This window comes from Melozone crissalis, unplaced genomic scaffold (assembly GCF_028551555.1).
Source record: "Melozone crissalis strain CALT ecotype California unplaced genomic scaffold, PUWL_Pcris_2 ptg000004l_1, whole genome shotgun sequence".
Taxonomy (NCBI): Eukaryota; Metazoa; Chordata; class Aves; order Passeriformes; family Passerellidae; genus Melozone; species Melozone crissalis.
The window spans coordinates 43,452,114-43,467,645 of NW_026535782.1; the positions used below are offsets into that span (position 1 = coordinate 43,452,114).

A 15,532-nucleotide genomic window follows, 5' to 3' on the forward strand; every position below is an offset into this window, starting at 1 on the left:
GTCATGACCTCTCCTCAGGACCAAAAGGAACCAAGAAAACCTCACAAACTCTAATTTCTATCATTATACCATTCAGTATAACCCAAAAGTGTTTGTGGAGAATACCATTTTCCAGTTGGAGAAGTGGGGACAGAAAGAAGTAGGGACATGCCCCATGTGGCAAAGATGGGTGAAGGTGCCAAGGGCCAGTGGGTTGCCTGCCCTACTACTGCAAGCTGACTCTGTATGGTGGGATGTGCAGTACTCCTGTGTCTCACTCCATCACATACATACCTAAATATGAATGCAGAAACATAACATAACTTAAGATGCTTAATCTAAGTCATTAGCTTAATAACTTAAGATAGCTCAGTTTAGGTTCTATCTGTAAAAGTATAGCTGTCCCCAAGCAACCAGCAAAACAGAGCCTTTGCACTGCTTGTTTGCTTGCTTTTTGTTTCAGACTGCCTGTATTCAGTGAATTTTCCAGTGAACCTAAACAGAGGAAGACCAAGTTGTTTGGGTAGTGAGGAAGCCTGTTTGATTGGGATATCTTGGTGGTTCTCTGTGAAGTCATTTTTCTTCATAGGCATGTATAGCATAAAAAGTGATTCTCCCAGCAGAATGCTGCTTTGATAAAGATTTTGAATCTGAGTCTTCCTCCTGAAACGGGCAGCAAAGTTCTTTTCAGTATGAAAATGTTCCCAAACAGTTTCTTCAAGGCAGGAAGCTGCATACAGGTAGTAGCTGGTGTGACAATCTGTTTTGATTACAAAGTAAGACTCCAAACTCAGAAGATAAAAATTCTTTATGTTGCTGTGCTGCCGACTTACTAAGTGGTCCCTTCAAGTAAATCTTACCTTGGGTACAGATATGGGGAAACATAGCCAAGCAAAAGGCTTGGGACTGTGGGTCTCACAGTACCTGGAAGGAACTAGGAGATTTTGTAGCAAAAGGCAAGGCATCCATGGTACATTGTCCTGAAAACAAGAGCAGAAAATGTCATGTATGTGACTGTTTGGTAATGAAACTTGGCTTACTTGTGAAAGTGATAGTGTACAAGAATATTTTGCTTTTGCTGCCAGCAGTTTAAAGCCAGCTTTAAAGCTATGCAAAGAAATTTAGTATTAGACCAGACTTAAGGAGTATTGGCAAGTATGGTTGTACAACTGTTATTAAATTTAAGAGTTGACAGTCCTCTTGTTGCCACTACTGGAGTATTTTGCCATCAAAGTGACCAGTGCAGCAGCAGTGTGCTTGTACTTGCAGAGGGAGCCTGCGCTGCATCTGTCATTGACACTCTGCCAGCAGGTGAAGGTGTGATGGTGATGGGGTGCAGTTCTCAGAGTTGTTCATATAGCTTCTAGAGTGGTTAGAGGTGTTAAAAGTTCAGCAAGTGCACCAGAGCTCCAAGACAGAGGAAGTGTATAGATTTATTTAAATAAAAATGCCTCTGTGATTGCTAGCTGAACAGCTGAGATCTTTCCTGAGAGGAATGCTTTGTGGAAGCCAACCCAGATCACATTGTTAGCTTTATATTTCTTTTCTCCCCCATTAGAGAGATGGAGGGGGAAAAGACAGATAGGTTTCTAGATGTGACTGGACATATGTACCAACTCATACCCATACTTCTTTAAGCTCTATTCTCTTGTAGGTTTTATCTTGATGATTTGCAGTTCTTGCCAATTATCCAGATTATATTGAAATCATTTCTCTGTGAAGGCTTTCACCTGAAAAGCAGCATAAAGGAGAGAAATACTGAAATAACAGTGAGGAGAAAGTGTGAGATGAATAGAATGATTTTTTTAAAATGAACTATAGTTGCGTAATGCAGTTAATGAAGAAATTCAGACACTGTTGCTTTTTAGCAGATCTCTAGCAGATGAGAGAAGGGTGCTTTGAGAATTCAAGGCTATAATTTGACTTGCCTGAGATGACAGTCTGGGCCAGTGGCTTTAGGGAGCGCTTGTATCTGCAGTGTTCCCAGTGAAAGTAGGGAGGAGCTGGCACCAAGGCTTCCACAGGGAATGCCAGGTCGCACGGTGCTCGTGGCAAATACGCATATAAGGTAGTTGGCATTCCCACAGCAGTGCCTCTGCCTGCTGCAGGTCAGCTGATGTTTTGCTATTCCCTCCGATACAGTGACCTGCACCTAGAGCTTGACGTTAGGAGAGGGCAGTTGGCCTCCATCTACACCAAGGGGGATTGAGGCGAAGCAGAAATTGGAAAGAGCTGTGCATGTGAAGCTGGGGCGCATGCAAGAGACCATTCCCCCTACCCACGCTGCCCGTTCCTTCTCTTGGTGTAGATTTTGGCATTCACTGCAGTCTTTGTTGTTTCAGGTTGGAAGTTGAGTCCTGTGGTTGGAGCGGTGTACGGCCCTGAGTTATATGCAGGTAGAGCTTAAGTAGACACTTCCACTTCTGCCATTTGACTGCAGTGGTGTTTGTTTATGTTCTTAATCTGCTGTTTCTTTATAACCTTTTTACTGTTTTGTTTTTGTTTTTTATTCTTTTTTAAATTAAATTAGCATCCAGCTTTCAAGCAGATGTCTCTCTGGGCAATGACGCTGCAGTGCCCCTGTCAGGAAGGGGGGGTATTAACACTTACATTCCTTTAATCAGTAAGTAGCCCCCAATGGCCCCTGTACTGTTACTGTGCTTGAGTTAATGATGACCTGTTACCCTTCTTCTCTCCAGTCTGTATAATATATACTTGAAAGGATGGGTCACAGTGGGAATGAGTTTACCTTGAGCCAAAGTATAGTGTGCAGTTGCTGTAACTTGTTCATCTGCAGTGTCTTGCTGTACTGCTTAATGGGTCCTTCTGAACGACAAGGAGGCTGCAGAACAAGGGGAGGGTGTGTGTGAGGAATGGGCCATTCCCTTGCTCCCCTCCTTGTATTGAAATGGAAGAAACCTAACAGACAAATCCCTAAAGTACATATTATACAAGCTGCTGAACCACGGGTCTGCAGGGCCCCTAGTGGCATGCACCTGGATGCATGCTGGGTTGGGATTGTGCCATGGGACTCGTTCCCTCTCAATATCTGTTTATGATGTGTTTGCAGATGCCTCTGAGGTTTTACAAAGTTTCATCACAAGCCAGTTTACTCCAGTTTAAAGCATAATAATAGAGGCATTGCTATATGTGGTGCCAGTTATTGGTCACACTTGTTAAATGAAGGTGGGCTCTCAGTAAACTGGCACTTTATGGGAAATTGCTGCTGCTGTTATATGGGCTATCTTGTCTTTCAGGCTTTAAAATGAACATACAGAGGATTGGGTGGCAAAGAGTGGGAGGGGAAAGGAGGGAAGAGACTGATGTAAGTTGGTTGACTTTAAGGGCCTCTTGACAAATTATTTTAAAGAGCCTCTGCAGTTTTGGAAGAACTGCGTGCTGTATTGATAGTAACTCCCCATGCTTCTCAGACTCTAACCAGACTGCATGGCAGTATTGAAAGGTGGGGGGATTTGAGCCCTGTTTGGGGTGGGTAAGGCATGCCAAAACATTAACCTCTTGCATGCCAAACCGTTCTGCAACCCTTCTCCCCCCAAAGGCCATGGTGTAGCAGGAAGTATGTATGGGATGCTTGCTGGGTTATAAGCATGTCCTTCTGCAGGATTGATGCCAAATGTCCCACCGCTGTGGAGCTGTTGTGTCACTTTGTTTGAAGCAGGTGGTTGCTCTCTGGAGTGGAGATTGTATCCTTTTCACCTTCCACCTTGTCTATCTTCACAGTTCCAGGCTTCCCCTATCCAACTGCAGCCACCACAGCGGCCGCGTTTCGGGGCGCCCATCTGAGGGGCCGAGGAAGGACAGTGTACGGGGCAGTGCGGGCAGTTCCTCCCACGGCCATCCCTGCCTACCCAGGGTAAGCACTGTCACAGGAGCAGAGTGCTCTGCACAGCTGTGTCAAAGAGCTAATCGGTTAACAAAAACCCTAAAATTGTCTGGATGGTGAGAGTCAAGATCTTGCTAGTGCCAGAGCATTCTGCACATGATGGCATCCAGTGGGGGCAAATCTAAATTTTTCTGTCTTAAGTTCTTGACTGAAACAATTTTCAGTACTTGCAACAGCTTAAAGTGCTGATGGGTTCCTTCTCATAATTTCTCAATTTGTCTGTATACGGTATGTGTCATCCATTGACCCAATATGTTATAGTGCTGCTGAGAAGGACACAAAGAGAAGATCTAAAATTCCTGAAAAACTTCTGCTCTTTGTACTCCATTTGTGTTTCCATATTCAGGAATGAGGAATATTATCCATTAATTCATGCCTCACCATCTGGCAGTAGGACACAGAAGAGCCAGTTACCCACAATGGATTTGCTTTCTTTGTTGGAGACGGTTTAAAAAGGTTTAAAACAAAGATTAATCAAGTCCATTAATTTAAAGCTGGGAGCATTTGAGATGTAGAGAGAATGATAATGCAATGAAGCAATGGCAAATGTGTGGTCTTAGCATTCTTTGCCCTCAAATTTTCACTAGTAATGCAGTGCAAAAAATGCTGTTACAAAGGAGTATTCTGCTGTTTAAAAGTAGAGGGAACTAGATCTGTATGTGAGTTTTGGTTTGGGTTTTTGTTGGTTTGTTTAAATGTGGTGGAATGACAGATAAATCAGCAAATCCCTTCCAAACTGTCTTTTTTTTGTTTGTTTGTTTTGTTTCTGATTTTGAGGATGGTTTAATCATATTGTCTCGAGTTCTACTTGCCATATTTTCCAGGCAATGTTCTCAGAAAGAACAGGAGTAGAAACGAATCCTCCAGCACAGAGATGTGGACTGACCCTTCTTTTCCTTTACACTAGGCCCAAAGGGGAAGAAAAAAAACCATAAATCTTTTATTAAGAAGGAAAGTGGAATCCATACACATCAGTGCAGGGAGCTGGCCTGATCTATATTGGATAAGCTCACAATACCTTCTGCAGCAGATTAAGTGATGAGAGCTACTGTGACCCTTTTAGAGTCTAGTCTGATTTTTAAAGTGGAGCTCCAGGAAGCAAGCTGCAATGCTCATGTACCTGTCTAGCTTTGCTCTTTGGCAATTTTGGCTATGTTTGTATTTAATTCACCAGAAGACTTTAAATGAAACCTCTCATGTAAATATTGGTCTTCTGAACATTGTGTTTCTTCTGGGTTTTCAAATCCACTTTTTTGCCACCACTCCTAGTTTACATTCTCTATCCTCTAACCATAGCCTCTGACCTGCAACTTGTCTGTCTATTGCTCTAAAAATGGCCCAGTCCAATTTTACTGGGGAGTGCTCCACAGTGAAACAAAGCAGCAAAGCTGAGCTAAGTGCTACCGTCTAGCAGAATATTAAATATTTGCACCAGGGAGGGGGAATGTGCTTTTCATCCCTGGGAGTAGCAGCTAGAGCATTCCTAGCCAGAGGCTGTCATGAGTGGGGCACTGGGAAGGCCTTGTCTTTGATGTAAATCCAGCCTGAGTCCCATGTAAAAGGTTTATTTTCATTTGAAATATGGGCCAGGCTCCAATGATTAGCCATTCCAAATACCGTCTCATGTCTGTGTTTACTGGTATTACACTGAATTTTTCTGACCCTGCTGACTGATCCCATGTCTTCATGGGCAGCATACTACCTAGTAAGCATTTACAGGGCACCAGTAAGCAAGGCAGATTCACAGAGTCCCAGAACTGTCCCTAGTCCCAAGCAGTGGGATGTAATTACCAACTACTGGTGTTTTTTGTCATCATAGTGTGTCTCTGCAAGATACTTTGTAGAACAAATTGGATTCCTAGTGGAATAATACAAAATGTGCTGTACAATTCCATGTTGCAGTAATCTGTAGGACAGCCAGCACTCTGTGTGGGCACTGTTGACCTCCATGGGGTCAGGGACAGGCACACGTTCCTGACATCTTGCCCTCCATCTGTTACTTTCTTCCTGGCCAGTGGAAAGATGACACCATAAGATCAGTCAGCAACATCAATGACCAAGACATAGTGAGTAATATCGAAGAAAACAGTAAAGTAAGCTGCAGGTTAACTCAAACCTGATAGAAGGAATTGGTATTCCCAAACCTCAGTGGTGTTTAAGTTACAAAACTTAATGGTATTGCTGCATTTGAGAGCTTAGCAGAATATAAAAAATAGAGAATGTAGATCAATAAAAGCTCATTGGTATTGCCATACTGGATCAGACCTGAGCACCATCCAGGCTAGAGTGAGTTTTGACAGTGTCAAATGCTAAGCCAGAGGAAGGTGCAAGAAATCATAGCTCTTAATAGTTTTAATATTTATTTCTAGAACTCAAGATTTGCTAATGCCTATGTGGAATGCCTATACTTATGCATGGCCATGGTTGTTTATCCAGAGAAGGGTTTTGATACCTCAGAAAGCAACTGCTTAGACTATTGTAGGTGAGTTAGATAGTCACCTAAACCTCACTTTGAACACTAATGCAACCTTCAGTTTTCAACTGAGGTGCCACTTGGTAGAAATAAGGAGACATTATAACCTCTGATATAAAGCACAAGTAAAAACTCTACTGGAATATTGCCCTGATTTGTAGCAGCCATGCTTTTTAAATGAGAATGCTAACATATAACATTTCAGACCAAAAGCTGAAAGAATCCAGACAGTCTGAAAAAAACTCACCTACTGTAAAACTCTCAAAGTTACATAAGCTTGATAAATTTTTTTTCTCAAACTATAGGTTAGTCATTGACTTGTGCATGGTATTAAGTACCTATATGAGGAATAGACTTGCCATAGTAAAGAGTAATTTTGTCTTGGAGTGTAAATATATATGAAATTCACTGATTTGACGCCATAGTAGATAGAAGACTAGATACAGGGCAGCAGTCAGCTTTGAGGATTTGAAGTGGTTTTTTTCGCTCCTTTTCCAACACAACAGTCAGCTGTTGGTACACCTAAATGATATGCTGACTACTTTACAAAACCAGCCTGTTTCTTTTTCCCTTGGATGTTTTTTAGCACAGCTAGTAGGCTTTTCACAGATTGCACCAAGATTTGACTGGCTGCCAGGCTGTTTTATACTGGTCAAGCTACAGAACCGGAATGTGGTTCTCAGATGAAGGAATTCACTGGTTTTGCTAGCATTAAGAATCCCAAGTATGGATATTCTGCCATATAAATAAACCTTGCTGAATTTCAGCCCTGGAAGCTGATGTCAGTCAAATCCTAACTAAAGCAGAGATGGAGGATTCATGTGTGTTTGGGTGTTTGGATCCAGGAAGTCTTACTCTTACCTGTTATTAGTGTTCCTTGCAGTTTTCTCTGGAGAGCTGATGCTAGCATCTCTTGCTGATAGAAATAGTGGCCTGATCCAATGTGGTAATGCTGATGTTCATCCAACTGACTGTGTTTGGAATAACTGTTAAAACTGCTAACGTGTTCATAAACCAAGTCACTTCCTCTGTCGTGCGTTTGCCTTTCCTGCAGGAGCAGGTGGAGTATCACTGCTAAAACACTCCTGGTCCTAGATAGAGAACCCAGCAATGTAAGTCACTGCCCCAGGAGCCAAACTCTTTGTCATGTGGTTGTAAAAATTTAGCTTCAACAAACATGATCTTATGGCCTGCTTCTCCCTGCTGAAGTGGCTCCCCTCTTCCTCTAACAAGGGTCTCTATCTTCATACCTGCTCCCAGCGCTCTTGGAGACTACAGTAACTGTGTCCATTGGGAATGGAGTGTACTTTTCCTGGGGAAGGCAGCAAGACTAAATTATTCAAGCAGTAGCTAACACTGCAAGATTTTTTTTAAATTTTTTTTTTATTTTTTTAGTAATAGCATGCAGAATTTTGGCAAGATCTGCTGGGCTTTTTTTGTGTGTGTGTGCCTTACAATAGGTGGGTGTCTGAGGGTTCCAGGCTCTTGGCAGCATTTCACATTCCATCTGATGAGTAAAAAATGGTAGTCAAAAGAATAGCTAGTGTTCCATACCTTCTTTTTTCTTAATGCTATGGGTAAGTCATGCACATCAGATCCATGAGCATCACAGAGGGTGGGGTTAATGCTTTTTAAAGCCTTGAGCGAGTTTGTGTGGAGCTCTTCAGGGGACAAAGCTGGAGGAAATTCCTCAGTATGTGAAGCACACGCTGAACTCAAATGGGTGGGGGGCATCCCCTCTCTTCCTTCCTCATCCTTCCCCAACCCCTGTCCCCAGAGTGAGCTGTGTAGTCTCATGCCTAGTGAATGCTCTGGTAAGAGCAGCTATGTGGGAACCCCAGGCTCTGTTTAACAGTTTTTGTGCTTGAAGTTCTGAGAGAAACAAAACTATGGCTTAAAGCAGAAAAAGCACCATCCCATGGAAACCCTTCCAGTTGCTCCTCTCTGCTAAGGAATAAGTAATTACTACCAGGGACTCCCACTGCACCTTTCAATTTTCGGATCTTGGACCAGTCACCTAACCTTTTTAGCTCATTATCTCTGCTTGTGAAAGCAATGCATTGTGGGTATTTTTGGTTTTTTCTTTTCAATTACATTTCTCTGTGTTTACTTTGATCAGAATTGATTGACTTGTTTTCCTGAGGTGTTGCATTGGTTCTTTAAGATGCTGAATAATAATACTTTGCATGCTCGTGTGATCAGCCAAATCTTATCGCATGTCTAATGTGCAGGGTAAAAGCAGGTGATGTATGGATGTCAGAAACAAAACTCATGCAGCCCTCTGAAGCCTGAAAAATGTAATCAGGCACAAGTCTCTGAACCACACTTCCTGACATAGGCGACTGCAGCCCCTGTGGGATGCCTTCTGTGAAGGGCTCCTCAATATCACAAGCCCTCTTCATGAAGCCAATGTTTCCATGTGTTTTAAGGGGTAACTGAAATCATTCCAGGAGAATAACCAGAGTGGAGGCTTCTACACCCTTGTGTCTCTCTTCAGGACGTCAGATCTTTTTGAGTCGATATTTGCTGTACAAGATGGTGGTTCCCCTCCGTCTCTCCTTTGCATACTGTCTCCCCCTCTGCCCACCCCCTGCCCCTTTGCATGCCATGGAAGATGACTTGGAGCCGTGCGTGCGCACACACGTTCTCTTGCTGATTTGCTCCTGCCAAAAGCCCAGGTTGTGGATTCATACATCACCTGCCTGTGTAAAACGCATGTGCATGCTGCCGTCCTCAATAACCGGAATGTGTTTTCTGTTCTTTTGTTTTTTGTTTGTTTTTTTTTCTTTTGTTTTGTTTTTTTTTTCTTTTTTGTTTTGTTTTTGTGTGGATTTTCTGCAGTGTGGTTTACCAGGACGGATTTTACGGTGCTGACCTCTATGTAAGTACACACACCGGAGCCTTCTTTGTCCCCAACCCCTGACAAGCCAGCCTTTTTTTGTTTTCTTTTCTTTTTCTTTTGGTTTGTTCGTTTGGTTTGGTTTTTTAAATATCATTTACTTTAATTTTCTTCTTCCTTGTGGATATATATATATTTATATATTTAGGAATGCAAGCATGCTTCTCTGTCACTGCGCTTGCCCCTGGGTGCAAGACCTAAGCCTTGGGTTTCCTGATCATTGCCAGGGTCAGTTTATTTGGTGTCCTGTCCCCCACATTCACACTGGTACTAATCAACCTGAGAGATGATTAGCAAATTAAAATTTCTCTCAACACTTCTCTCATTTACATAATTTGGATATAAAAATAACAGGACTGGTTTAGCCTCAGACCTTCCCTTTCCTTCTCCCCCTCTTCCCTCCCCTTTCTCTTCCCTCTTGGGGCCCTTTTGGGTTTGATTTGTGTAGCCCACACTACACTGAACAAGTTGTATGTTTAAAACTGTTCATGTGCCACTGGGATGTGGAGATTATCCCTTTGGGGAAGACACTGGGACTGATTAAAAATGGAGGCTGAGATGCTAGAGTGAAAACTGACATCTCATTTTGCTGGTAGGAATGGCACCTAAATAGGCTAGATTCTCTCTCCTCTTCAGGGAATTGTAAAGTACAAATATGTGGAGATGTTCGGTTACAAGAGTCAGCAGCCTCCTCCTGTTGGGGAATTGGCTATTATACCATGGGAGACTTTGTCCTGTCATTGTCTTTGTCCTGCCCAGTCAGTCTGTATTGCAAATCTCCAGGGAGTCTGTGTGCACATAGGTGGGTTGTGGATGGAGGTATTTGAACTGGCCAGTGAGAACAGTGCTTTCCTCTCCAAGGGAGAGCTGTTGCAGAGCAGGAATATGGTAGGAACTTGCCTTTCAAAGCCAAAATATTCAGTTGCCACTGCAACTCATAGCCTGCCCGGCTTTATCAGAGTTCCCAATTGTGGCACTGTAGGTCATAGCTCCCTGGAGCTGGGAAGTTTTGTATAGTTTGGGTAGTGACACAATTGTCAGCACGAATTTCAGTCCTGCTCCTTTGAAGGTGCTATTCCTGCCATTTATAAAGAGGACCCTGGGGTTAGACTCAGGATAATGGATGGAACTAGCTTTTGGATTTTGTTGGCTTTTATGGAGGAGGAAGTTCTGGACAGGTGCTTTTTCCAGCCCAGGTAGAGCAGTTGGAAGACGTGCTCTCTGAGATAGAAAGAACTGCGTGCATTTCTTCACTCTTCCATATACTGTGGTGTGTGCAGTTCTTTAAAGATTGATCTGCCTAGTCAAGTGTTTCTTTATAAAGCTGTGTCAAGGACTATGGAAGGTTCTGTGTTTTCCTGCCTCACTCCTAAAGCACTGCCTTTACAGACACTGACTTTGCTGTGGCACGTAACCAAGAAAATGAGTGGTGCTTAGTGCCTCTTCCCACAGAGTGTGGCATATAAAAGGCTGCCTCGTTGAAAGGGAAGTCTGGCCAGGGTTACTCCCTATTTTTGAGAAAGCTTCTTCAGAGCTTTTGCTAGGGAGGAGAGGCTTATATAACATGTAAGGACAGAAACTTCAGCAGTGAAGAACTCCTGTAAGCACTTGGTGCTGCAGAGCAGTACCACCATGTAACACAAAGCCAAGCCCCCAGGTCAGGTTAGAACCATTAGGTGGATTTCTGATGACTTTGCTGTTGGTGGCAGTGGTGTCACTGTCAGAAAGCAGGATGATGGAAGAGAGGACTGCATCAAAGTGGATGGTGATGCTTTTACCTGTGTTATTGCTAGCCAGAGCCCTCCAATGGAGCTCAGGAAAAAGTTACCATTATCCAAACTTGAAGTTGCCCTTCCAAACAGTTTGCTTGGCGCAGGTGGAATGACTTCAATGTCTCTGTGTCTCACTGATTTGTTGTGCTTTTCACTGCAGAGCTTCTATCCCTCTGGTTGCTATGATAGGTTTACCCAGATTCCAGAAGTTATGGCAGAGGATATTTCAGTTAGGACTGGGGTAAAGTTAAATCGAGGTTCTCTTAAGATTTGTGAGTCCATAGGGTTGTGGAAAGGAGCTGAGCTGGCAGGGAGTGGTTAATGGTAGGTGAGATGAAAGGGAAGTGTCCCAAGTTTGGGCTGCTTTTTCTGCATAATGCTATGCATCGATTTCTCATTTTCCTCCTCCTCCTTTTCCTCACTCCTTTTTTCTTTCCTGGGGCAACCATCCTGCTAGCCATTTCTTCTGTGAAGAAGGCATTCCATCTGTTGTTGGATGCGTCCCACTCTGGCAAGACACCTGAATTGATAAAACAAGCTGCCCCAGGATGCAGAGGGCTTCATTTCGGATCATAAGAAAGGTTATCTTTCTTCTACAATGGGGTCAATCTGGGTGGCGGGGGGGGTACCCAAACAAACCCACCTGTGCCAAGACTGCTCCTGCCTGTGAAAAGCGTGCTTGCATCCACTGGAAAGAAAAGGCTGGTGAGCCCCGCTGCGGGCTGTTTGTATGATTGTTTCTTTCCACAGCTGTGTTTTTTTGAACTGCTCTTCCTGTGTTCTGTTATAGAATAGTCTTACAGGAACCAATCATTAGCGCTAAAATACCTCAGGTAGGAGTGCCAGTGTGACCTGCCAACCAATCAGATTGTGGATTGCAGTGGAAAAAAACTGAATTATACTAACCATTCCAGCACCACATTAGAGATGGGAACAGAGGCTTTTTTAGAGCAGCGCAGACTCACGTGTGAGCCAAGCCCCCGCTGCAGCAGGGTGGCGTGTGTCCAGATTTCATACCAAGTGGTATTTCACTCAAAAAAAAACCCAACCAAAAACCAATGAAAAACTAAAAATCAACAAAACTTTAATTCAGTGGAAAAGTTAACAAGGTCATGCTTGTCCCATTACCATGTAGAAGCACCTGCTGCAATGGACACTGTTGTCCTGTCACCTCTTCTAATTCATTCATGCTCATTCCTGGTGCACGTATGCCACCCTCCTAATACAGAAATACCAGAAGCGGTTCTAGCCCTTTCTGCTTCTTCTGTCGTATGGAAGTATGGGGGTGGAGAAGACATCTGAGAGATGGCAAATAAAAGACCCTAAAATTGGGCTCGCTGCCTAAACCTGGCAAGGAGTAAATGTACCTAACTGGTACCAAGAGTTCCATATTTCTCTGGGGTTATGGACACACTTGTGTCCTAGGGGCAGAAAGGCTCTTTGGAGTAAAGAGGGCAGTGACATACTTTGTGTGCCCTTCTAAGGCAGGAAGGGAAAAAGAAAAGGGACATTTATACCACACTTGCATAGTAAGCTCTAGTTTTGGATTTCTTCTTGCTCACATTGGATTGATCACCTGATATGGACTTAAAGAGTGGTGGAGAAGATGTACTTGAGCTGAACTGCATAAAATGCTAATTTGTTTTCATTAACATACTCAGTAATTGGAATGCTGCTTTAGTTGGGATTGCAGCTTCCCATAGATGTTGTTTTCCCATGTTTGTCTTGTTTCAGAAAATATAAGACAATACTGAAAAAGCTGCCATCTAATGTTAAAGAAGGAATTTAAAGTAAAATACTGCTTTGTTGATGAGCCAAGGACAGTAACATCACAGAAGAGTAATTTTAAATTGAGCTTTTGTTCATACCTAACAAATACAGCTGTTGGACAGCTCAGGTCTGTAGGCAGAAACACTTCGTGGGGAAAGGGATCCAGCATAGCCCCAGCAAGACTGGAATGCCAGATAGACAAAAAGAAGTTGAATCAGGATAAGCAACATATATGCTGGTGTTCATTTCTCTCACATGGTCCCCAGACAATCCAAAAGCCTGTACCAAAATGGGCTAATCTTAATTTGCACAGTCCTTTTGGTTGTTTCTAATGCCCATTGACAATGCACAAGCCTTCTTGCTAGTTCCCATTCCCTCATGGAGGCAGTAATTAAAGTGTCCCATTGATAGAAACGTCTCAGACATAACGTCTGCACAAGAAGCTCAGCCACGCTTACTTCCTTTGAGATGAGACTGAAGGTTTTTAAAAACAGAATCTGTATGGGTAACCTGTTCCTGTGGAATCAAATAGGTGGAGTGGGAGTTGCATGGCTGTCCTGAGTTTCAGGCACTATGCCACTCATTGGTTTCTTCTGTTGCAGTTTGGCTGTGGCACTGAAGGAATGTGTTGAAGCTGGCAAGGGCCTTTTTTTCTTTCTTTCTTTTTTTTCTTTTTTTTTTTCCTTTTTTTTTTTAATAATTCTTTCTTTCATTTGGAAACACATTTTTCCCTCTTTGTTGCTGTAGTTGCAGATGCTCTATGCTGTTATATTTTTTATTTACTGGAGTACCTGAAGTGGGTGGCACCAGAAATCACTAGGGGTCCTAGGACCTTTCAGATGAGCTCTGCATATCAGGTACAAGTTTTGTGTGAAAAGGAATAGCAGGAGAGAATATCTGGTGCATTGGACAAGCTGAACAGGCTTTAGATGCATTTATTGAATTATATAGGTGGATCCTGGGTTGTGGAGAACAGGAGCATCAGCTGGGTAAGGCAACCTGTACAGTGCCTGCTCTGTACGGTCCCAGAGCTTGGTGAAAGGATTTATGTAAAAACAAATTATAGTTGCAACAGTTCTTCCTCTTTCCTTCACCCTATTTTGGTGTATTTGGACCTGCTGGTCATGCTAAATACATCCCTTCTCAGAAATCTCCCAGCTGTCCACACTCATTGCTCCAATGACAGGAATGCACCATGGCCATTATGATCCCCATTTTTGGTTTTATTTGAAGTACACATAAGTAGACTTTGCAGATTGCTTTGAAGTGAGCAGGTCTGCCTGTATGTGTGTACCTCTATCCGGAGATTTTTTTTCCTTTTTTAAATAACCAGTAGCTTCAATTTTGCATCAGTGCATGGTTAAAAAGCAATACACGTCAGCTATTTCTTAACTTCATTTCTCCAATGAATTATTTCTCCTGTTTTTTTGTTTTGTTTTTTTGTTTGTTGTGCAGTTGACTGAAGAAATGTTAACATCCCGCTCTAAATCTCTCAGTGGAGTCTCTGTTCCCTTCTCTGATATAACAGATGGGTTATTGCTTGTTATAATTATTAACATTGTGGTGTGGGACAGGGCTGGGGTGGGAGCCATTCTGGGGGGCTCGGGGGGGCTCTGGGAGTCCTTGAGGTTGGAATGTTAACTCCAGTGGTGACTGACTGTTTCCGTAATAGCAGGTTGTTGTGGCTGCACGCTCTAGTACTTGAGGCTGTGTACTTCACTGAGCTTGTGGTAGAGCCTAGGGCGAACTGCTGTCCCAAGAGAATGCTGGGATGGATAGAACTAGCCAATATGAGTCTGAACGTGGTGACTTTGCTGGTTGTTCTAGCTCCAGATGTCAGCATGCTTAGTTTTTAATTTTGATTAATAAATGTTACTCTGTTCCCCCTCCCACACCTGATTCCAACCCTTCTTTCTTCTTCTTTTTTTTTTTTTTTTGTTTCTTTTTTTTTTTGGTTTGGTTTGTTTTCGTTCTGTTTTGTTTTCCTTTATGAGAGACATGAGTTAAAAGACAATTACATGATAAGCCTTTTTGGTTTCAAACTGCATCTTGCTGTCATGTTCAGAGTATGTGCCAGGCACATTTGAAGCAGCTTCTGGTCTGAAATGTGACTGGCAAGTGAGGAAGTGTGGGGCAGATTGGGAATCAAGGGTGCCTGCTAAGGGCAGCTGCCCTGTGGAGGGTAGTGCCTGGAGAAAATGCCTCCTACACTGTGCCCAAGTGACACCCCAAGGGTTCAGGAGGCATATAGCCTAAGGGGAATACTGCAATGGCATTGATACAAAGTTTTGTCTTAATTTGGTGATGCTAATGAAGGTTGGATTTGGATTAAGGCTGCACCTCATTCCCCTGGCCTCTGTCATGTTTTACATGGTGGTAAAATGATAGCATGGCAAAACCAAGCTAAACATCCCCAGCCATCAGCCCACAATGCAGGATTTGAAATAGCCAGGTGAGATTAAAAGGGCTAAACTGTAATATGGCATCTTTTCCAGGCCATGTGGTGATGGTTCACAGGTGTTGCTTTTTACATCTGTGTTGCTTTTTCTCCTGTTAACTAAAAGATTGAAGAGGCTGCAACTCCCTTTTCTCTGGAGTAGGAAAGGATCTGCAAACATGTTTTGGATAGCACATCAGGCTTCACAGGGCTAATGCAGGCCACATGAAAGAAACCAATATTAATTTAAAATCACTACTTCTAATTTAAAAGCTACCCAGGTTCAGATTGAGCAAAG

At 43.0% G+C, this 15,532-nt stretch overlaps 1 protein-coding gene across 3 annotated transcripts in view; it reads left to right on the forward strand.

Annotated features, from left to right (window-relative positions):
• Positions 1–15,532, forward strand: part of RBFOX2 (RNA binding fox-1 homolog 2) — a 165,640-nt gene that overhangs the window by 144,790 nt on the left and 5,318 nt on the right. The window contains exons 8-12 of one of the 3 annotated variants that reach the window (XM_054279241.1): positions 2,322–2,375; positions 2,510–2,602; positions 3,721–3,853; positions 9,198–9,237; positions 14,253–14,329. In XM_054279241.1, the coding sequence (XP_054135216.1) occupies positions 2,322–2,375; positions 2,510–2,602; positions 3,721–3,853; positions 9,198–9,237; positions 14,253–14,329 (397 nt within the window). Of the gene's footprint in view, positions 1–2,321; positions 2,376–2,509; positions 2,603–3,720; positions 3,854–9,197; positions 9,238–11,817; positions 11,861–14,252; positions 14,330–15,532 lie in introns of all 3 variants that reach the window. The other 2 variants (XM_054279222.1, XM_054279231.1) reach the window with 2 other exon arrangements.